General features: G+C 37.6%; 1 protein-coding gene across 10 annotated transcripts in view; it reads right to left on the bottom strand.

Annotated features, from left to right (window-relative positions):
- Window positions 1-1,737: 1,737 nt before the first annotated feature.
- The window catches only part of LOC117394925 (MAGUK p55 subfamily member 7-like), a 138,625-nt gene continuing 115,745 nt past the window's right edge, over window positions 1,738-24,617 (bottom strand). For all 10 annotated transcript variants that reach the window (XM_059019735.1, XM_059019748.1, XM_059019729.1 and 7 more), the window contains 5 exons: window positions 17,663-17,743; window positions 8,978-9,071; window positions 6,181-6,289; window positions 4,771-4,914; window positions 1,738-3,627 (listed from right to left, as the gene is read on the bottom strand). In XM_059019735.1, coding sequence (XP_058875718.1) covers window positions 3,448-3,627; window positions 4,771-4,914; window positions 6,181-6,289; window positions 8,978-9,071; window positions 17,663-17,743 — 608 coding nt within the window. In that variant the 3' untranslated portion in view covers window positions 1,738-3,447. The remainder of the gene's footprint in view (window positions 3,628-4,770; window positions 4,915-6,180; window positions 6,290-8,977; window positions 9,072-17,662; window positions 17,744-24,617) is intronic.

Genomic DNA, 24,617 nt, shown 5'->3' with positions numbered 1-24,617 from the left:
GTATGTTATGTCTACACACCCATCCATACAGCACAAAGGTAATTAACACAAAGAGTGGCGTGAACAAAGTGATGGGCAGAATCTGGACTCTCTCATCACCCCTTTACGCAACTTCTTCGAACTTCAAAATTCTAATTGAAATATGCAGGTCAAGGTAACATACCCTGCAGACATGAGGTAATGGGCCTTCTAATTAACTGGAGACAGGGAAATCCAATAATATATAGTACTTATACATATGTGAAAGAATTGGGTACTGGAAAACCCTGTAATGATGTCTTTGTTACTTTTGCAGAATCGTGTGACCCCATACAGAATATTGATACCTCCACTTTAAAATAATTAGTCCTACATCTGTAACCGTGGTGATTTCCATTGAATATTGTGAAGGCTACACATTGAATCGTAGTGAATGGCGGGCGGGGTTTCCTTGCAGTTTAAAAACTTAAGTATCACTCGCACTGTTCACCACACAGCCCCAGCCAGTCACTCCCCTACAGATTAACACTATTCAGACTCTCACGGTGGCACATGCCAAAACACAATACAACAACAGAACAACTCTATCAATCTCTGATCTATATAATGCAACAAGCCAATAAATGCAGCCACAAATAACTATTATGAACAGCAAAATACAGCAATATTTTCCCCAATACGCTTTAGTCCCAGCGTCCATTTAAATAATCTGCATATTCCTCCTGGATTTCCCCAGGAGGTGGCTGCTGGATTGCAGTGTCCCGAGCTGCCAGAAAGAAAACTTAAGTGGAAACCCAAATTACCCGAAAGGTACGACAAAAGTAGAGTGAGAAAAAGGTATTTGTTTTTTTCATTGGAAATCCCGCCAATGTTGCACAAGTTCAGTTTGGCTAGTAAAAACTCCCACTTGCTCTTTGCTATATCTTGATGGAAGCATTTACATACACAATGCTGCCAAAAAATGTAGGTTTTTTTTCTGTTCACCTGTATTTGTGCATGTCTTAGGGGTTCTTTAAAGAGTGAGATTAGTGGAAAGGCAGAAGCACCTAAAGTACGAAGCAGGAATAGCGGACATTTCTGATAATTATTTTTGCTGGGATAGCTCTTGTGCTTTATTTGAGCTTAATCAGAATTTAGTCACAGGAAAATGAAATCAAGTCCTTCCTTCGTGCACCACGCATTCTCTGTATATACAAATCACACACACATCAGATATTAGCATACCTAACATTTAAAGTTTATTTTTACACCCTGGGGAGACTTTTGAACAAAGGAAACTGGGTAGCTTTATTAGGCCAAAACTCCTGCTTTTCATTAAACTTTTTCAAATTAAACCAATTAAGCACAGAACCTGTTCTAGCAACTGCTCCATTAAAGTCTTTATTTTTATTGTTTAATCTTCAGTAGTTTAACACATATTTAGATCGAGGTGGTTTTCTGTACACCTTCTTTACAATAAAGGAAGTATAAAGCTTACACGACCTGTTTCTCTTTGAATTTGTCTTGTCAAGCAGTGTTTAAATCCCTGCTGTGCCACTAAAGGTTTCTCGGAATTCCTGTTACTCTGAGCCATTGTTTAGAAGGTATGAAGACATCCGAATAAGCAATTTGGCAATTTTACAGACGATGAAATTTAATTTATGCAAATAAACAGAATCTCAACAGAATCTATGCAAACTAAAGTTATGCTACCAACTCAGAAGGGTAGAGTTTCTCAGCAGCGTACTTATGAAATGTAAAGGAAACCGCACAGTTAGATTGATTTATACAGTTAATTATTTAATGTACTTTGTGAAAGAAATTAAATAAATCTGCTTCTCCAGTTGGCAGACTTATTGTAAATAGAGAAAACTGAGTACAAAACATGGGTTTGTACGGTTAAAGCAACACAAAATCACCAAAAAATAATGAATTCCAGTAACAGATGTTTAAAAAAAACTGCATGATGGGCAATGGAAGCACATTTAATTTGAAACCTCAAAGGCTGTACTGTGGATACAGGTAACCTTCCTTGTTAACAGATTTACATATGCTCGGAAGAAGTACTAACAGTTTAGCTGGATATTTGTCTAACATTATAATACAACACTCAGTTAAAAACATACTGTATAATAATAATAATAATATGCATCATCATCAACTGTTGAAATACAATTACAGTGCACCACTGGTGAGTTGACCTGCACAAGGAGATGTAAATATTTACATGGAATGTTGAGCACACCTGTACAAAGCCAACGTCTATATCTAGAACAGACACTTCTAAAAACACACACAACAACAGATACAACTTTCCCTGTTGCATCCTTTCAGTTTTTCACTAAATTCTTCACTTCTAGGTGTTGCAGATACACTTAACCGCATGTTACCCCCGCCCCGCCACCAAATAAGTTATGTGTTTTTAAATTAAAAACAACACACCCTGTTAGTCAGGAGTCACAATTAAACATTTACTTCAGTAGTAAATCTGGAAATGTTTTGAACCTTATATTACACTCCCTGTTGTAAAAATACAGCAAGAAAATTCAACTCCACCCTAATTATACAAGTTTCAGTAAACCTCTAGGAAGTGGTAGCCAAAGCCAGATAGCTTGTACAGAAAAACTGCCTCATACCCTACAAGCAAGGTGGATTTTTTACACTAGGTACTGGGTGCATCATTATCTTCTGCAAGTAACTTCTTAGAAATGCCCAAAAAGCGCATTTTTAAAAAATAAAAGTAGAAAAAACAATGCGTTATCCTCTAGACCTGCATCTAAAAAAACGTTATTTAAAACACTGGTAATAGTGTATTTTTTTAAATGATCTTAACAGCAGTGCATTTATAAACCTCCGCCCTCAAACTAGTAAACCTATTCTAATGAGAACTTTTCCCCACTGTAGTTTTATTGTGTTTAATAATGTTGATGATGAATATCACCACTGGACCAGGGGGGTGGGGGGTATTTACTGTTAATCATTCAAATATCATTAGAATATACCATTATGTAATCTACGTACTAAATTTGATTGTAAAAAATCGAGAGGTTGCTGGGGAAATATGCATATGTAGTTTTAAAAAAGCAGTTGATTAAAATAATATATTAAGTTTTCATGTTTAAATAACATTAGACATCTGTTCTTTATATGCAAAAAATGTACAACCTTCGACATTCCAAAAAATAATCCCTTTGGTTTCTAAAACTAATGTTAAAACAATACAAAGAAACAAGTCCACACTGGCACACTGCTAACTGGCAGTTAAACTGGTAAGCACTCCTTTTGACAAGATAACTTCTGTATATTTAAAAAAACAAACAAAAAAAAACAAATCTAGTGTCAGTAACTGAATTCAGGTTAAGAAACTGCCCCTCAGAAAGACAGTACAAGGGGTTGTTTGAATGTTTTTGGAGCTTTTTAATGCCTTGAATAAAGTCAAATGTTGCATGCTTTTGAGAAAGTGAAATGTTCCAGTTCATCCCTTTTTGGTTAAGAGTGTATCCAGCTCACTGGGACCCAGTGAGTCTCCACTTCCAGCTTTTTCAACGCAGTCTTCATTTCATTAAAGGCTGTCACTAGATCATCGTTCACAATGACTTTTTCAAACAGATGGCCATGTTGGTTCTCAATCATCTGTGCTGCACTGATCATTTCCTGAAAATCTTCCTCCTGCAAGAAGCACAGTAAAAACAAAACAAATACAATTACAACACTTTTATAAATGTGAGCTCTCACACAGATAATGTTTAGAGAAAAAAAAAAATCCATGCAAGGAAGAAACCTCAGGGAATGTTTATATTTCCTCTGAGGATTCTGTGCCTGCCTCAGGCTTGACTTTGGTTGGTTAGCACTGGTGCCAGTAATGCCTTGCTACTCTGGGGTCAGGCTCATATGAGGACTGGCAGTGCTATTCAGAATACTTGGATTGATTCAAATAATGGATTCAATTATACATCATACTTAGGGAAGGTGAGGCTTTGCTAGTTTAGACCTCAACCGAGCTGATTGGTTGTTGACAGGACAGAAGCCAGTGGGGACAATTTCATCCTCCAGGTGAATTGATCCAGGAAGTGCAAGACAGTCAAAGTATGGTTTGCAGACATAAATCTCTTTAGCCTAGAGTACTAAGATATCATGTTTTCAAATAAAAATACAATGTTTGGTAAAACATGTGTTTCTTTCAAAACTGTACATTGAGAACTATGTAATAAATGGACGTGCATGGGGGAGAAAATGAATGGAACTAGTTTGTTAGCTATAACTTTAAATAAACTAAGGAGACAAAGCTTTTTATTTCTGAGATAGTTACACTCACGCAGTTCTCAAACAAACTAGGTCATCTGTATTAACACAGCAGTGCCCTTTAATGATAAGCAAAAGCAGATCTGACCAACTCAAACAATGTTCAGTTTACACACAAACTAGATGTTACAAGGAACAATTTTCACATTATTGTTTTCTTTGTACTAAGGAGACTTCTCGTTTGTGTCCGCATCTAAATCACACTGCAGTTTCTATTTAAAGGAAACATCTGTTCTAAACATGCTTGGCCCTATCTTTCTGAAGATGATCTTCTCAGGGTTGCATACGGCTTGAAGAAATGACTGTCGTTTGGTTTTAACAGTGTAACCTCAACCACCACATGACATAAACATGTACAGTTGCTTTCTATTTCTACCTAAAAGGATACTGCTAAACAGAAAACTTAAAACCACCTGACTCTGATTTTTTAAAAGGAGTCCATATTGTTGGAACCAAAAATCTGAAAAGTTCATCCTCCCCCACCGGCTGCACCACAGACAGGGTTTTTACCGTGAAAGACTTTGCAGAGCTCTTGTCGTCTTTGCTGGAGATGACCTTGCCGTTTTTTCTGGTTTCTCGCAGTCGTTCGATTGGCGGTGGCTTCACAAAAATCACAAAGGGTTTAAATTCTGATGTTCTTAAGTGTTTTATCGTCTGAAAATGAAAATACGACAGTGTTAAACATGTCTTAGTTTTTATAAAGAACCAAGTTTTAAAGCAGCACCCATATAAACCCAGAGTTTGGTCACACATTCAAATGCATCACACATGCTGTCCCAAAGGCTATCCCGTGAGCAGGTCTGAGGTCAAGTAGAAGCCTCACATATTTCTGGTATGGAACAATGCCATACAAGCTTTGAAGGCAAAAATGTGGAAACCAGCATATTTGATACTCAGAACCAGTGAAACTCTCTTTCAACACAATATCAGACTTTCCAGCAATTGCATTTTGCTGTATGACTTTTTTTTTTTTATGATTCCTGTTGCATAGAAATTTCACACATTCCAGGTTTTACTAGGAGTTTGATCACACTGCTATGCAATGGAAGTCTTATATACACCACTGTCTAGGAGTTTCTATCGCTGGCTTTAAAATGTTTGAGGGAATTCACTGCATGTGTTACCTTGTCACTGCATCTACATTTTGGACATTTATTTTTTAAGAACCATTTACAGTGAAATATGCTAATTATTAATGTTCACACTGTTATATTATTAAAGTACTATTCATATGGTAAAATGTGTAAGTCTTGTTCAATATACTGACATTACATTATATCACATTTATTGTATTGCTTAAATGCAAGTACAATACTTCTGGCCCGCCTACTCCTAACTTTTTTCCAATCTGGCCACCTTAAAAAACTAGTTGAAGAGCCCTGATTTAGTCTATTAAAAATGTACAGCCTTAATCGAATCACGCTTTAAAAACGTATTCGAGAGACAAGATTAGGCTTCTGGTCTGCAAAGCAATGCAATTCCTGCTGTCCAAAACTCAGCAGCCATGAAATATGGGACACTTTAAAAAGGCGTTCACAGCCACCCAGATGTAGAAAGGCCAAAAAGGAAATCAAAAAAACTGAAAATTAGCAGTAATTGCTGCTAAAAATATCCCTGAAAAATAAGAATGGTAACCAAGTTACTTAACAGTTTATGTTACAGAATAATGTCCGTTAAACTGTTTAATTAACGAACACAGGACACCGTTAAACTCTTTCATTAACGAACAGAGGACACCGTTAAACTGTTTCATTAACGAACAGAGGACACTGTTAAACTGTTTCATTAACGAACAGAGGACACTGTTAAACTGTTTCATTAACGAACAGAGGACACTGTTAAACTGTTTCATTAACGAACAGGAGACACTGTTAAACTGTTTCATTAACGAACAGAGGACACTGTTAAGCTGTTTCTTACATGTGACTGCACATCCAACAGGCACACCTTGTTCTTCATCAACACTGAGCGAATAGAGTCAAGGCTGGTTCCATAATAATTTCCTTTGTATTCACCATATTCGATAAACCTGTGTAGAGCAAATACACCACGGAGTCAATAATGCATAATTCTAGCAAGTTTGGTTTGAACATAATCTGAGGTTGAACACTAAAACAAATGTGGACAACCAATTAGACACAGCAGTTACTGTGGTACCAAAACATTAAAATTATTTTTGAAGTGGTATGTGCTGCAACAAAGACCTACAGAAAACTTTATGAACAGTTTTTACTGAAATAAATATCTGCCGTTTTTTTTTTTTTTTTTTGAAAGATGGAAAATGAAACTCAAATATTCCCCTGGTTTTGTAAGCAATACAAAATGCACAACAATAAGGAATTGAAACATGAAGCCCATATTTGACAACTTGATTTAATATTTTAATTTGATCCTCTTCTGGTTACCTAAGTGTCAGTGAGAAAGGGTTAAACACAGACCACAAATCGAAAATACCACAGCCATGAGTCATTTCTTTAATTAAAACTGTACTGTTTTACTATCAGCAATAATTAAACAAAACCAGAGACTTTGCTATCGGGAACATCAGGGTATACTTTCCTAAGTTGTAGCATATTTCAGTAGAACACAATTCCAGACATTTTGGCACAATAATGTTTTATATAATCTTCTGCATTACACTTTAAATCAGTAACACCTGTTTGTTTTAAAGGTAAAAATGCAAATGCCAAGGCTGGCCTAATCCACATTTCCTGACTGAGCTTAGGCAAACAAATATTTTTCCATCACATAATCTTGTTTATACAAATGGATGGCTGTAATAAAATATTATTTTCAAATCCCTGTACACAATATTGTTTTCTGTACGTGCCCAAGCAGGACAATACATTCATATATTTAAAATATAAGGCTGATGTGTGGCCAAAACCATGTACCATATAAATCTCTGAAATAAGCAGAAACAAATACCATGGTTTTAACCATCTATTATTTTAAATGGTCAGAAAAAGATTTAGTGTAAAAAAAAAAAAAAAGACAAATGTCTTCTATTTTATTTAAGTAGATTCTTATATCTGTATTAATAGAGCCCCTGTTTTGTTTTTTGTGGTGTATGGTATGCTTGTTTTCTTGTTCAGAGATTTGCGGTTCATTTCAGAAAACACTGCTGCAGTCACGCAAGATATGTGAAATGGAAAATGTTTCAATTGGCACAAGGAACAGTGACTGGCACAATATTTTCTAGCTTCAGAAAGTTTTTTTTCACCACAGTATGGTGCAACAACTTGTTGTTGGCATCCAAACAGATACAAGCGCTATACAAGATTTAGTTCATATGGAGTTCTGTACGCAATAGCCCATAAACACATTCTATGCATATTGCAGACATAACATTGTAGTCATTGAATCACCTCTTTCTAGCAAGTGGACTGTATGCCATGTATATATTTTTTGATTATTATTATTTATAATTTTGCCATTAGATTTCTTAACTAAATCAAAATCCCTTTATTTGCATTCTTTAGTCAGGCCAAATGTGTTCACCACACACTACCTCACTGAGATCATTAGGTCAGCGCTTTCTTAGATTTTTTTTTAACTTTTTTTTTATTTTTTCATTTAATAAAATCACCAATTATTTTATTATTTTCTTCCAATTTGGCATATCCAATTATTTTTAGGCTCAGCTTACCGCTACCACCCCCACGCTGTCTCAGGAGCAGCGAAGACGAACACATGCTGTCCTCCGAAGCGTGTGTCATCAGCCGACCGCTTTTTTTCACACTGCAGGCTCACCGTGTAGCCATCTCAAAGCTACAGCGTCTGAGGACAACGCAGCTCTGGGCAGCTTACAGGCAAGCCCGCAGGCGCCCAACCAGACTACAGGGGTCGCTGGTGCGCGGTGAGCCGAGGACACCCTGGCAGCCCTATTCCCTCCCCCCCACCCCTGGGCGGCGCTCGGGCCAATTGTGGGCCGCCCCTGGGAGCCCCCCTCTGATTTTTATTAGGAGACGGTTTTAAAAGGCAGACTTTACTTTTTAGGAATACTGTAAGTGTTGCAGTGTTCAAAACAGCCCTTTAAATCACTGTGCCCTGGGGTTTGATGCCAAGCTTTGGATATTTGATTTAAATAAGTTTAAGTTGTCTCAGTGTACTTCCTAGATGTTGGATTTCCATCAAATCCACTTTACAAAAAATAACTGCAAAACAAGAAATTCTTATATGGCCTTTTATGCCCATCTTAAGGAGCTGCATAAATAACCCCCAAATGAAAGGGCAAAGGCTTGTTATAGTCTTAAAAATGAGAACAGACTGTGGCTGAAATTAAAACAATTTTGGGCGCTGCCATAATTAGACGGTAGCAAATAAACCAGGACCCAGGAGCAAAATGGGAGATCAAATTGTTAATGTAAATCAGTGGCAATTGGAAGCTTTAAAATCAATTCCGTGCCAATGTCCTGTACGGTCTCTAAAGTGTGATTTATATGTTGAAAGCCCAATAATAATAATAATAATAATAATAATAATAATAATAATAATAATAATAATAATAATAGGGGTAAAAAAATAATGCTGTTAAAGCACAAAATATCTTTAGTCTTCAACCGCAGAGATGGCCAAGCTGCAGTGGTTCACTGATTTAGTTGAGTGTTTGGGAAGCCATTTGAGATCCATTATTAATATGGTATATAAATGCAGGTCCATTGCATTCCGCTGGGGCGGTAAGCCGTGCAGGCTGGGTGTCGTGTACAATGCCTACTTGCTGTTTCGTATATCTGTCTCAAACAGGTGCTTGGAGATGAAGTGGTATTCCACACCGTCACTCTCCTGGCTCCTCTTCGGTCTCGTGGTGTCTGTGAATCAATGGAGAAAACAAAAGAAACTTAGGGAAAGACAACCAGTTTTGGAATAATACAATTCAATACACAATGTACAGTAAAAAAAAAAAAAAAAAAAAAAAAAAAAATTATATATATAACTATTATAATAATAATAATAATAATAATAATAATAATAATAATAATAATAATAATAATAATAATAATAATAGTAGTTCCAGCTGATTAGCATTGTGCCGACATTCAAGTTACTGCCATGTATAAAATACCCAGATATGTGCTGGCAGTCATAAATGCAGCTGCAGTCACTCACTGTGGTTTAATGGCCTACTTTTTCTCACCAATTAAAGCACTCGCACATATATATTAAAAAAAAAAACAAAAAAAAACCTAGTAATATGGAATGAACCAAATTACACCAAGAATAAATACTGTATCACTTTTACAAGTGATTAAAACACAGACCAAAAAAAGAAAGAAATGAAAAACCAGATTGCAGTGGTATTTCAATGCAATTTGGCTACATCACAATGGCTGGACTTGGAATGACCCATATCCACTGTGCACTCACAAACACAACCCTGTTATTGAAACCATTAGGATATATTTGCACACATCTTTCTAAATAAGCAATTGCTTTGTAACTTGGCTTAATTACATCAAATCAAACGTAATTCATCTTAGCATGTCAACCTTTTTAATTTTTTTTTTATAAAAATGTCACGGCAACTCTCGTGTCTCTCTTCAGTACCACTGCTGGATCTCATTTAGAAGTATGGCAAGCTGTCATTTGGTTCTTGCAGAAAAGGAGCTGGTTTGAGGCCCAAAATATGAGGCAGTGGAATGGCATGTAGTCAGGAGGTAGAAAAACTATTTCCTCCATCACTCAAGACTGTCAGGCTGGCCGTGAAAAGCTGACAATTATACAAGAAAAGAAATAATATTGTGCTTGAAAAGGAAACCCTCCCATGCTGGGAGCAGCTCTAAGAATAAGTTACTAACTGTTAAACACTGATCTCCACCCAAATTATTTATTTATTTCAAATTATCCACTCTGGTGATAAAGGGCAGCAGTGTGGAGTAATGGTTAGGGCTCTGGACTCTTGACCGGAGGGTCACTGGTTCAATCCTAGGTGGGGACACTGCTGCTGTACCCTTGAGCAAGGTACTTTACCTAGATTGCTCCCGTAAAAACCCAACTGTATAAATGGGTAATTGTATGTAAAAATAATGTGATATTTTGTAACAGTTGTAAGTTGCCCTGGATAAGGGCGTCTGCTAAGAAATACATAATAATAATTATATATATATATATATATATATAAAAATAAAAAAGTACCATATTAAACTAGTAAACACAAAAGCAATCATTTGGACATTTTCTTCCAAGTCTTGGCTGATTTAAACACTGTAGGGCAGTAACTTGACCTCTTTGCCTCCAATCCAAGGCAGGATACACTGTGTGTTCAATGTCTGTTTTAAAATGTGATGATGTGTCCGTGGCCGTAACTAGCTAGCAGGACTCCAAGGTTGTGTCCGAGGTTGCCCGAGGTTGTTTTTTTCACATGCTCATGTAAGTGTAAAAGTACAAAAGCCTCCTTAATTTTCTCTGTTGGTTTGCTGTGTAACAGATTTAGAGGTTGAATAGTAAACACCAGTCATATAAATACTGCAGCTATAGCTTGAAACCTCAGTGTGACCTCGGTAGAATGTCAGCTCTGGTGACGATGCTGGATGTGTCTCAGTTTGGTCCAGCACGGGTAGATTTTTTTAATGCATACATAGGTGCAATAACGAGGGCGGTTAAAGTAGGTTTACTGTAGAAATGAAGCAAAGTGTAGAGATATAAAAATCCCAAAACAGTACATATAAAACATCATATAGGATGCTGTACAAATGGAAACTACGATTGTGCATTATTTAGCTAGTGTGGCAGACTATTAATATGAAGGCTCTAGGACATTAGGTCTAATAAGGCTCAGGTTGGACTAGTCAGGATCATTTTTTTTTTTTAAATGTAGTCATTGCCAATGATTTTTACTCTATTTTTCTACCCAATTTAGAATTGTCAATTGTGTTATTATTAATCACGGTTCACCGCTGCAACCCCCCGGCGACTCTGGGAAAAGGGGGCTGACACACACGTCCTCCAAAACGTGTCCCTGTCATGCCGTCTTTTTTCGCACTGCGGATCCACAGCGAAGCCATCAGACCTACAGTGCCGGAGGACAACACAGATCTGAATGGCTCCACTGCAGAACCACAGGCGCCCTATCGGCCACAGGGGTCATAAGAACATAAGAAAGTTTACAAACGAGAGGAGGCCATTCAGCCCATCTTGCTTGTTTGGTTGTTAGTAGCTTATTGATCCCAGAATCTCATCAAGCAGCTTCTTGAAGGATCCCAGGGTGTCAGCTTCAACAACATTACTGGGGAGTTGGTTCCAGACCCTCACAATTCTCTGTGTAAAAAAGTGCCTCCTATTTTCTGTTCTGAATGCCCCTTTATCTAATCTCCATTTATGACCCCTGGTCCTTTTGTCTATTTTCAAGTCAAAGAAGTCCCCCGGGTTGACATTGTCTATACCTTTTAGGATTTTGAATGTTTGAATCAGATCGCTGCGTAGTCTTCTTTGTTCAAGACTGAGACCATGTTGTGGTCCGAGTTTGCCAATGGCTCTCTGACCTCTGTTTCAGTTATTCTGTCTTCATTATTTGAAAAGACTAAGTCAAGGCATGCCTCCCCTCTAGTCGGTGCCTTGACAAATTGCGTTAGGAAGCAGTCATTTGTCATTTCCACCATTTCAATTTTGTCCGTCGTGCCCCCCATCGGGTTTTCCCATTTTATACAGGGGAAGTTGAAATCCCCCATTAGTATGGCTTCTCCTTTTCTGGTGCGCGGTGAACCGTGGATTGCCCTGCCGACCTAAGCCCTCCCTACCCAGGCGGCACTCGGACAATTGTGCACAGCCCCCTGTGAACTCGCGGTCACGGTCGGCAATGACATAGCCTGGATTCAAACCTGCGATCTCCTGGCTATAGGGCGCATCCTGCACTACTGGATGCGCCACTCGGCTGCCCCCGTTAGGATCATAATTAAATTCAATGATAGTCTTATCCGATACATGGATTGAGCACTGAATTATTGTTTCTAAATCAGTTTAGTTAAATGCATGAACTACTGTAAATAGCAGATGGGCAGGTGTGAATGTCGAGGTCTGTAGTGCTCTCCAATAAATGCCTGTGTTTTTACTGTGTAATACTGCATGTGTGTGGTGGTGCAAAGGAAATACCAAAACAGTAATTTAGGTAGATTTTTACGTTGTCCAGCTTGTTTCATTAGGAATCACATTATATATATATATATATATATATATATATATATATATATATATATATATATATATATATATATATATACACACACACACACACACACACACACACACACATACACACAGTGCCTTGCATAAGTATTCACCCCCCTTCGACTTTTCCACATTTTGTAGTGTTACAACCTGGAATTAAAATGGATTTAATTAGGATTTTTTGTCACTGATCTACACAAAATAGTCCGTAATGTCGAAGTGGGGAAAAAAATCTACATATTTTTCAAAATTATTTACAAATAAAAAACTGAAAAGTCTTGATTGCATAAATATTCACCCCCTTTGCTGTGACACCCCTAAATAAGCTCTGGTGCAACCAATTGCCTTCAGAAGTCACATAATTAGTTGAATGGAGTCCACCTGTGTGCAATTAAAGTGTCACATGATCTCAGATTAAATACACCTGTTTCTGGAAGGTCCCAGGGTTTGTTAGAGAGCATAACAAATATGGCACAACCGCGACTCTGCCTAGAGAAGGCCATCCACCAAAACTCAGTGACCAGGTAAGGAGGGCATTAGTCAGAGAAGCAACCAAGAGGCCAATAGTAACTCTGAAGGAGCTGGAGAGATCCACAACTGAGATGGGAGAAACCGTCCATGGGACAACTATAACCCGGACGCTCTCCAAAGCTGGGCTTTATGGAAGAGTGGCGAGAAGAAAGCCATTGCTGAAAAAAAAACATATCAAATCCTGTTTGGATTTTGCCAAAAGGCATGTAGGAGACACAGCAAACATGTGGAAAAAGGTTCTCTGGTCTGTTGAGACCAAAATTGAACTTTTAGGCCTTAGCGCAAAACGCTATGTGTGGCGCAAAGCCAACACTGCTCATCAACCTGAGAACACCATCCCCACGGTGAAGCATGGTGGTGGCAGCATCATTTTATGGGGATGCTTTTCATCGGCAGGGACTGGGAAACTGGTTAGGATTGAGGGCAAGATGGATGGAGCCAAATACAGGGAAATTTTAGAGGAAAACCTGTTTCAGTCTGCAAGAGACCTGGGACTGGGGCGGAGGTTCACCTTCCAGCAGGACAATGACCCTAAACACACAGCCAAAGCTACACTGGAGTGGTTTAAAAACAAGAACCTGAATGTCTTGGAATGGCCCAGTCAAAGCCCAGACCTCAATCCGATTGAGAATCTGTGGCAAGACTTGAAAATTGCTGTTCACCAACGGTCCCCATCCAACTTGACAGAGCTTGAGCAATTTTGCCAGTAAGAATAGGCAAAAATTGCAGGATCCAGATGTGCAAAGCTGGTAGAGACACCCAAAAAGACTCACAGCTGTAATTGCTGCCAAGGGTGCTTCTACCAAGTATTGACTCAGGGGGGTGAATACTTATGCAACCAACAAATGTCTTTTTTTTGTTTAATTAACTTTTGTGTCACAATAAAAAATAATTTGCACCTTCAAAGTGTTAAGTATGTTGTGTAAATCAAATGGTAAAAATCCCAATTAAATCCATTTTAATTCCAGGTTGTAACACTACAAAATGTGGAAAAGTTCAAGGGGGGTGAATACTTATGCAAGGCACTGTATGTGTGTGTGTATATATATATATATATATATATATATATATATATATATATATATATATATATATATATATATACAGTGCCTTGCGAAAGTATTCGGCCCCCTTGAACTTTGCGACCTTTTGCCACATTTCAGGCTTCAAACAAAGATATGAAACTGTAATTTTTTGTGAAGAATCAACAACAAGTGGGACACAATCATGAAGTGGAACGAAATTTATTGGATATTTCAAACTTTTTTAACAAATAAAAAACTGAAAAATTGGGCGTGCAAAATTATTCAGCCCCCTTAAGTTAATACTTTGTAGCACCACCTTTTGCTGCGATTACAGCTGTAAGTCGCTTGGGGTATGTCTCTATCAGTTTTGCACATCGAGAGACTGAAATTTTTGCCCATTCCTCCTTGCATAACAGCTCGAGCTCAGTGAGGTTGGATGGAGAGCATTTGTGAACAGCAGTTTTCAGTTCTTTCCACAGATTCTCGATTGGATTCAGGTCTGGACTTTGACTTGGCCAGAACTTGGCTAACACCTGGATATGTTTATTTGTGAACCATTCCATTGTAGATTTTGCTTTATGTTTTGGATCATTGTCTTGTTGGAAGACAAATCTCCGTCCCAGTCTCAGGTCTTTTGCAGACTCCATCAGGTTTTCTTCCAGAATGGTCCTGTATTTGGCTCCATCCATCTTCCCATCAATTTTAACCATCTTCCCTGTCCCTGCTGAAGAAAAGCAGGCCCAAACCATGATGCTGCCACCACCATGTTTGACAGTGGGGATGGTGTGTTCAGGGTGATGAGCTGTGTTGCTTTTACGCCAAACATAACGTTTTGCATTGTTGCCAAAAAGTTCGATTTTGGTTTCATCTGACCAGAGCACCTTCTTCCACATGTTTGGTGTGTCTCCCAGGTGGCTTGTGGCAAACTGTAAACGACACTTTTTATGGATATCTTTAAGAAATGGCTTTCTTCTTGCCACTCTTCCATAAAGGCCAGATTTGTGCAGTATACGACTGATTGTTGTCCTATGGACAGAGTCTCCCACCTCAGCTGTAGATCTCTGCAGTTCATCCAGAGTGATCATGGGCCTCTTGGCTGCATCTCTGATCAGTCTTCTCCTTGTATGAGCTGAAAGTTTAGAGGGACGGCCAGGTCTTGGTAGATTTGCAGTGGTCTGATACTCCTTCCATTTCAATATTATCGCTTGCACAGTGCTCCTTGGGATGTTTAAAGCTTGGGAAATCTTTTTGTATCCAAATCCGGCTTTAAACTTCTCCACAACAGTATCTCGGACCTGCCTGGTGTGTTCCTTGTTCTTCATGATGCTCTCTGCGCTTTAAACGGACCTCTGAGACTATCACAGTGCAGGTGCATTTATACGGAGACTTGATTACACACAGGTGGATTCTATTTATCATCATTAGTCATTTAGGTCAACATTGGATCATTCAGAGATCCTCACTGAACTTCTGGAGAGAGTTTGCTGCACTGAAAGTAAAGGGGCTGAATAATTTTGCACGCCCAATTTTTCAGTTTTTTATTTGTTAAAAAAGTTTGAAATATCCAATAAATTTCGTTCCACTTCATGATTGTGTCCCACTTGTTGTTGATTCTTCACAAAAAATTACAGTTTCATATCTTTATGTTTGAAGCCTGAAATGTGGCAAAAGGTCGCAAAGTTCAAGGGGGCCGAATACTTTCGCAAGGTACTGTATATATATACACACACACACACATACAGTGCCTATAGAAAGTCTACACCCCCTTGAACTTTTTTCACATTTTGTTGTGTCAGTGCCTCAGAGTTTCATGCATTTAAATGAGGATTTTTTTTATCTACACACCATACTCCACACTGTTAAGGGAAAAAAAAGTTTTTATTGAGAAAAAAATTATATAAAAAATACAAAACTGAAAGATCATAATTGGATAAGTCTCCACCCCACTGAGTTAATACTTGGTGGAAGCACCTTTGGCAGGAATTACAGCTGTGAGTCTGTTGGGATAAGTCTCTATCAACTTTGTACACCTAGATTTGGCAATATTTGACCATTCTTCTCTACAAAACTGTTCATGTTCTGTCAAGTTCCTTGGGGAGCGTTGATGGACAGCAATCTTCAAGTCATGCCACAAATTTTCAATTGGATTTAGGTCGGGGCTCTGACTGGGCCACTCAAGGACATTTACCTTTTTGTTCCTTAGTTACTCCAGTGTAGCTTTGGCTGTGTGCTTTGGGTCATTGTCATGCTGCAATGTGAACTTCCGTCCCAGTTTCAGCTTTCTTGCAGAGGGCAGCAGGTTTTCCTCAAGGACTTCTCTGTAATTTGCTCCATTCATTTTCCCTTCTATCCTGACAAGTGCCCCAGTCCCTGCCGATGAGAAGCTTCCCCATAACATGATGCTGCCACCACAATGCTTCACAGTAGGGATGGTGTTCTTTGGGTGATGCACTGTGTTGGGTTTGTGCCAAACATAACGCTTTGCATTTAGGCCAAAAAGTTCCATTTTAGTTTTGTCAGACCACCAAACTTTTTGCCATGTGGCTACAGAATCTTCCGAGTATTTATTTGCATACTTCAAATGGCTACAAGCTGGGCTTTTTTGAGTAATGGTTTCCTTCTTGCCATTCTACTATACAGGCCAAATTTGTGGACTGCTTGGGATATTGTTGTCACATGCACACTTTGACCAGTCTTGGACATAAAAGCCTGTAGCTCTTGCAAAGTTGCCATTGGCCTCTTGGTAGCCTCTCTGATCAGTCTCCTTCTTGCTTGGTCATCCAGTTTGGAGGGACGGCCTGATCTAGGCAAGGTATTGGTGGTGCCATACACCTTCCACCTCTTAATAATCATCTTGACCGTGCTCCAAGGGATATTCAAGACCTTTGATATTTTTTATACCCATCCCAATCTGTGCCTTTCAACAACTATGTCCCGGAGTTCTTTTGAAAGCACCTTGGTGCTCATGGTTGAGTCTTTGCTTTGAAATGCACTACCCAGCAGAGGGAACCTACAGGAACTGCTGAATTTATCCTGAAATCATGTGAATCACTACAATTTAACACAGGTGGAGGCCACTTAACTTGGTGTGTGATTTTGAAGGCGATTGGTTACACCTGAGCTAATTTAGGATTGCTATTGCAAGGGGGGTGGACACTTATCCAACCAAGCTATTTCAGTTTTTATTTTTAATCAATTTTCTACAAATTTCTAGAATATTTTTTTCACTTGGAAGTTGTGGGGTGTGTATATTTTTTCACTTGGAAGTTGTGTGTGTGTGTGTATGTGTATGTGTGTATGTGTGTATGTGTATATATATATATATATATATATATATATATATATATATATATATATATATATATATATATATATATATATATATATATATATATATACACACACACACACACACATACATACACACACACACACACACACACACACACACACTATACACACACAGTATATAGATATAGCTCTATCTATATATTATATCTATCTATCAGCTCCTGTTGTCCGATAAGCAGTGTAGCTCTGGAGTCATCATTTTCTATAAAGGAAAACATATTGGGCATGCAAGTTTTCAGTGCACTACATGTCAACTGCAATTAATCTTTTTTCAGTCACCTGATTTACAAGGAAACATGTTCCAGTTATTGGAAACTCTAGGTGATACTCACATGGCACTGTCACACCGTAATGCTGGGGATCAGAAACCAGCAGTTTCCTTTTCAGCTCATTTAATCCCACTCCCACAGGACCTGGAGAAACAAACATTTTTCAAGAGCATCTGTTGCACAGAAACATAGCAATCGGGGAAACATACCAACAATTCAGTTGTCTGGTGTTTCACGTAGACTTGCAAAGTTAATGTCAACAATACATTTTTTTTTTTTTATAAAACTCCCCAGTGTTGTTCTTTTCATCAAAGTGACAGGAGACAGCTGTGTTTCCCATCCTTGCAGACGGCTAACTAAGAAGTGAGTAATATAATATTATTGATTTAATGTCTGAGGCAACACAGCCCTATGTGTTTTCAAAATACAAACTTTGGCAACAATAGATTGGTCTGTTTTCTGACATTTCAACTCTTGAACCCACTTATTAAGCAGTTATAAAATAATCTATCTGAGATTTATTTGGTGGAGACGAATTTCTTAAATATACAAGAATACATGGGTGAAAGTGGCCAATGATCATTTTGACTGAAACTCCTGGGGCAACTCCAGCCCTCCAGCCCCCCACCCCCCATGATCCCAGATGTATTCTCAGCCATTTTGGACCACTTTCAGAAGCAAATTTGAACTTGACTTTGTAGAAAAAGAAATTAATAAATTACTTCACTTACAACTTGTCATTTTACCAGATGGATCAACCTGATAAATCTCACATGAGGCTAGTTAACAAACATAGTTTTGGAAAAGTTACTGATCAAACCTTTTACATGTATGCCCAATTCACATATTAATTTTATAAAACCACAGCCACAAAAATCATATACAATCTCTGCTTAACTCAATCAGATATTGTAAATAGTTTTTGCATTAACAGTTTAACTGTACAATAACAAAAATCTAAATTACACTCACTTTTATAGATAAGCTCTGGACCAGTAACCTTTCTTATTCAGTAACCCAAGTCAGTCTTGGTATCTATAGGTGAGTGTTTCATTCTAAAAGCAGTACAACAATTCAGTGTTTTAATCAATGTCAGATGCAATGGTCAACGAATTTTGTGTCTCAATTACAGGTGCCTAACTTTGTTCAACAGTAGGGGGGCATACTGAAGTACTAACTGCTGAGTATACAGAAGCAAATGTTTATTTATTTATTTTTTTACAATTAAGAAGCTCTAGAAACCAAGCAAACCTTGCTGTTGTGAAGTTACGGTTTCACTAATTGCAAACCTACAAAATTGGGCTGACGTTTCAATCTAAAATGTATAGTATGTACTTACTGAGCATGCATTAAATGCAAATACATGCAAGTCTCTGCACAGTGCTACACCTAGAATTCCCACATGCAGTTTATTAAAGGAAAGTGTTAAACAAAGAAAAGCAAGTACTGTTCTTTAGAAGGTGATCGTTCCCCACGTAACGCAGTTTCAAAATACTTGCCATGTCAAAAGCACTGTTTTACTATATAAAAAAGACTGAAACAAATGCAGAGACTTTGTTTTATTCAGCAAAAAAAAAAATAAAAAATGTCAACAGTATTAACTTAGTTGCAGGAAGGACCAGTCAAGAGTTGTTTCTTGTTTTATACCATTAAAATGGTCTTATTGCTCTAAGAAATTGCATCTTTGCCTTTGTGCTTGCTTCTAAATATGGTCCATTGAGGTTAGAGGGCAAAACAATAATGTAAAACAATAATGTAACTGCTGCTAGTGCAACAAGTCATTTCTTGCTAGTTTTAAAATATTTATATTTTTTAATTTAATATTCAAGTTTTACACTTGCTTCGGATCGGGTACATTATTTATATCTTTAACCAGGGCTGACAGTGCGCAGAACAACGGGGAGAGTATAAGCAAACAGTTTAATTACCTTACGATTCAGGTGCGTGCTTTTAAAGTAAGATTAAACTATCACTATTTATACACAAATAAGCTTACTTGACTTGAAAAACGTCTCAAGCTAATTCGTACTTGGTTTGCTTTAATTAGTACACAACAAGATGATTCAATATGAAAGCTGAACATTTATTTTAATAAAAAAAAGCTTGTAATGAAAATATATATATATATATATATATATATATATATATATATATATATATATATATATATATATAAATATATATATATTTCTAAAATACAAACGGGATTCTGTTGTTTTGCAATACACGGCTTCAGATTATTACCAGTGCTTAATAGCAGTAACATTTTATTTAGAGTTGTTGTTGAACCCGTTCACGGCCCCGCAGCAACACGACTAAAGTCCTTGTTTTAAAAAAAAAAAAATAAATACATAAATAACCGTCTGAATATAAAGTAAACTATGAATTACCTAGCCTATATTTAATTAATCGTTTTTTTTGTAGTATTCAAACTGCACAGCATCTTAAGTTCTGCTACAGTCACACCATTGCTAAAGCTGTTGTAAATGGTGCAGAGCGGACTATGGCGGGTCAAACCAATGTTCGTGTAGGGGGTGTTTTATTGTGGGTTTTCATTTATTTATTTTTAATTTTGGACTTATGGCGTCTTATGAATGACTTTCCTTTTTTTTTTTTTTAAACCACAACAAAACATAGAATAATAGTACATTTACACGGAGCAAAAAAAAGTAGAGTGGTAAAATAGTTTGCCTCCCCTGTGCTATATGGGGTAGGTGCCTAAGATCTGAATCAAGTTACAGTTCAACAGGAGAAAAATATACTAAAAGGTCACAAGTCCTCAAGTACGTGCTAACACATTACAGTTTTCCTTCACCCCCCCCCCCCCCCCCCCCCTCCATTTTTTTGGGCATTTCTACACGAATCATAGGAATTTTGACGGAATTCGGTCTACTGACAGAGCACTTTCACCCATGAGAATACTCTCTACACACCATGTCAAGTAACAGCTCGTCTCTGCATAAATGACATGTCGTATGTGGATATTCAATCGATTGCTTAATTATTTCCAATATACAACTGTTTTCACTGGCATCCAATTATTTTTTTAAGCCTAAATTGCTACGGCCTTTCATAATTCTAGTAACAGAAATGGAACTCCAATTACAAAGTGCTACAGGTATGTATTTTTATCTTTGGTTCTCTAAATCCTGGGCTGTCTGAGTTGTACAAAGTCCTTGATGACGTGCACATAAAGTGTAACATTGGCACACATCTCTGTTGGGTTTGGAGATGAATTTACAGCATTGGCTCGCTTTATAAAACAGTTCATTTTCACACAAATAGCTCACAGCTACATAAAGACAGCAATCAGTCTTCTTGAGTTTTTTAAAATAAATTCAGTACAGCTCACACTTGATTTATTAAGAAAAGGAAGTGGAGTTCATTTAAAATTTGTTTCAAAAAGACCACAAGGTATTTGGTGCTACTGTACAAAAATGCAATGCATGAGGAGCAGCACGGCTCTCAATGTTGTTCTAGGTGTTGAGCTCACTCAAGCATGTGAATACATGTTTGTATGACCCCTCTCTCAGCAGGGAGACTGGTGGGTGGCTGCTCTCCAGTGTTGTTCAAGCGACACGTTTGTTCGTCAGAAACAAAGCTCAGCCGTTTCCGTGGACACTGGCTCTTTAACAACTTCAAGGCTGATATTAAACCACTACTGAATGACAAATTACCCACACGGTGACAACTGTAACTTATTTAAATATAGTTCCAGTTTAAACATTTCTCTAATGATTTTTTTTTGCCACTGCAATTTCAGATAAGACTAAACATTCTTAAAATTCCATGAAGTTGATTTATGAGGATTCCAAAACTTGCTTATTAAACTATTCCATTAGTTAGACCACAGTCCACTTTGAAATGTGCGTGGAATGTTTACTTCATTACCCGGAATAACCAAGTAGGTATATGTAAACTTATTAGGACAATGCAACATTATCTGTACTCCACCAAAAAAAAATGTGCAGTATAAAGATAAAATTATAAAAAGGGTTGTTTTTTGGTTTATTTATTTTCTTATACTGCACTTTTCTATTCCTGGGAATTTAATACTTATGAGTTGCTGAGTGAAACAACTGCCAGTAAAAGTGTCAAACTTCATTTCTGTGCTCATTAGAGGGACTTGCTTTAATATTTCGATTTAATAACTTCCAGGCTAAATGCTGAACACATCAGGTGCAGTTACTTATGAGGGTCTGTAAGAAGCGCTCCTCTTCTTCAGTAAACCTTTCAGTCACAGTTTCAAACACCTCCTCAGCAAGGGCCTTCGAGGCGAGCCTGCTCTGCGAAACTTCAACTGCGAGTCAAAACTGAACCCAAAACAAAAATGACTTGCTAAGCCCATTATCTGAAGAGATGAAAACTGTACACATCATTCATAAGATGTCACTTCCAATAAATCATTTTTTCATTTGCTAGTCACAAATCTTTCAACACTATTACATTAAAAGGTTGCTTATACAAAAAGATGGGAGGAGTTTTTTTACCTCCACAACTTTAGCCTATTTAACACATCTGACACTTAAGCTGTTAAAACACTTTAGATATTACAGTTTTGTGTAAATGCTCTGACCCCAACGTGACTGATGATTTGGTATGATAGAATCCCTGCAGCATACATCTCTTCAGTTACAATAAGCACAACAGCAGTCTCCTGTGTATACAAATCACAGATGGTTAACAATGAGCAGTCACACAATTCCCTGAAGGACTTAAATGCATTGAAACCATTGAAGAATGGTCAAATATCACAGAAAAAATGTATAAAGGCTACATACTTGCAGACTCCTCACTTTGAATCAGTGCTAGTAACCTAGCTGCCTACAATGACCCTACTGACCCTAGTGCACTGCTATACACAGCAGTAAAGAGGGATGGACTGTCCCTGTCCAGTTCAAAGATGTTCCAGTTTAGGTATCATTATTTATTGATTTATCCTTTATATATATATATATATATATATATATATATATATATATATATATATATATATATATATAATTTCCAAAAATTCCTGGCCTCCTCAGTTTCCATTTTGGAATGTAAAGCTGAATGGAAAACTAAATGGAAAGCACGTTGGCCAAGCTAAGCTAAGCATGGCCTCTCCATCGTCATCTTCAGATATGCACTCCCTGTTTCTTGGCCCATTTTGCAGCCTGGAATTTAAAACAGTGCAATGTCAAAAAGGACTTTACAAAGCCAGAGCCCAAAGGAAAATAAACACGAGAGATATATAAAGCAGATCATTCTTCTTTCATTGTGTTGGGTGTGAAAGCTACTAGGTGCTCTCAGAGTTATTTATTTAATTAAAATTATTTCGATTATATAGGTAAAAAAAGAAACACTGGGACTAGCATCCTTTTTCCAGGGATGGCTTGTTGGCATCTACAGCAGTAAGTTACAAACCCCAGACAAATTAAATTGTATCATATAATAAACCTCTTGCGCTGCAACACGCACCGAGAATAGTCTGAAGGGAACCATTACCAACTGAAGCACAAGACCGAACAAAACCAAATGTGAGCAACTACTAAAAAGGTTGTTTTGTTCAGTGTGTCACTGTGACAGGCTGGCTTCAGTGATGACATCAGACCAGACAGGGGTACACAGACAGACAGTAGTGGTGAGTGAATCTGAGACGCTGTTGCGCTCAGTGTTTTAAAAACACACAGAAAATAAAAAGGTTGAACAAAACACAAAACAGGACACGGCACTTGTGGCCAAAATAAACAGACAAACAAAACAGATTAACACTAAAACAAACAGTGGACTAACAGACAAACAAACACGGTGAGTAAGAATAAATACATAACAATTATTCTTTTAGTATACTTTAGTTTACTTTTCCTCCTTCTCCACACCCGTTCTCCACTCACTGAACACACAACCCCGAGTGAGTAAAACGTGCATCTATATATACTGTTGTGCTGGGATTCAATTACTAATTAATTATTCACTTGGATCCCAGCACGTGAACTAATTCTGTGCAACCCCATGCACACATGCTATTACATACTTTAAATGCACGTGAAGTGCAATCCCTGTGCCTAAATACAATTATACATTTTAAATAACTCGTGCTACACACACCCATTTATATCCCATGCAACAATATCTATACACCAACATTAACACACGCAACATACAACACAGAAATGCACACAGTGGCAGGACACATTGCCACAGTCACCTACCTCAGAACTGTATCAGAGGTCAAAATGAACAGATGCAACATGAAAGGGATACTGTAACTACGTTTCTCATCTGTGTCAGTTCTAAATGTCTCTCTATTTCTTCTCTCGTTATTTTACATGTTAAACTATCCTAACATCTGTGCTCCTTTTAGCAAACTGGGCTGGTTTAAAGTGATCACCTGAAACTGTACATGAGGGGTGTAGAGTTCCTAAGAGGAGTAAGTGTGGAGTAGTGGTTAGGGCTCTGGACTCTTGACCGGAGGGTTGTGGGTTCAATCCCCAGTGGGGGACACTGCTGTTGTACCCTTGAGCAAGGTACTTTACCTAGATTGCTCCATTAAAAACCCAACTGTATAAATGGGTAATTGTATGTAAAATAATGTGAAATAATGTGTAATGTGATATCTTGTAACAATTGTCGCCCTGGATAAGGGCGTCTGCTAAGAAATAAATAATAATAATAATAATAATAATAATAATAATAATAATAATAATAATAATAATAATAATAATAAGGTGAAACAGCATCAGAATTCAAGAAAACAAGGCATGGAAACTGGGGGTACCAAACTTTCTATAACCTACAGTGGTACCCGATATATATTTTGCTATAATTGGTGCTTCTTTAAAACTGCACATCTGAAATGTACATATCGAATAGAAGTGCTCACAGATACCCTTCAGATTAATGGATTCTTTTTTTTTTTTATTAGCTATATCCCCTTAAATACATCGGAGGCAGGATCTTTTGTAGTACTGTAGGAGGCGTCAACAAGCTATTGAGCTGAATTGTGCTATGATTGTTAAGGGTGATGATGGTC

This window comes from Acipenser ruthenus, chromosome 3 (genome assembly GCF_902713425.1).
Source record: "Acipenser ruthenus chromosome 3, fAciRut3.2 maternal haplotype, whole genome shotgun sequence".
Classification (NCBI taxonomy): Eukaryota; Metazoa; Chordata; class Actinopteri; order Acipenseriformes; family Acipenseridae; genus Acipenser; species Acipenser ruthenus.
Note: the sequence above shows the minus strand (reverse complement) of the source record. Positions and strands in the feature narration are given on the sequence as shown.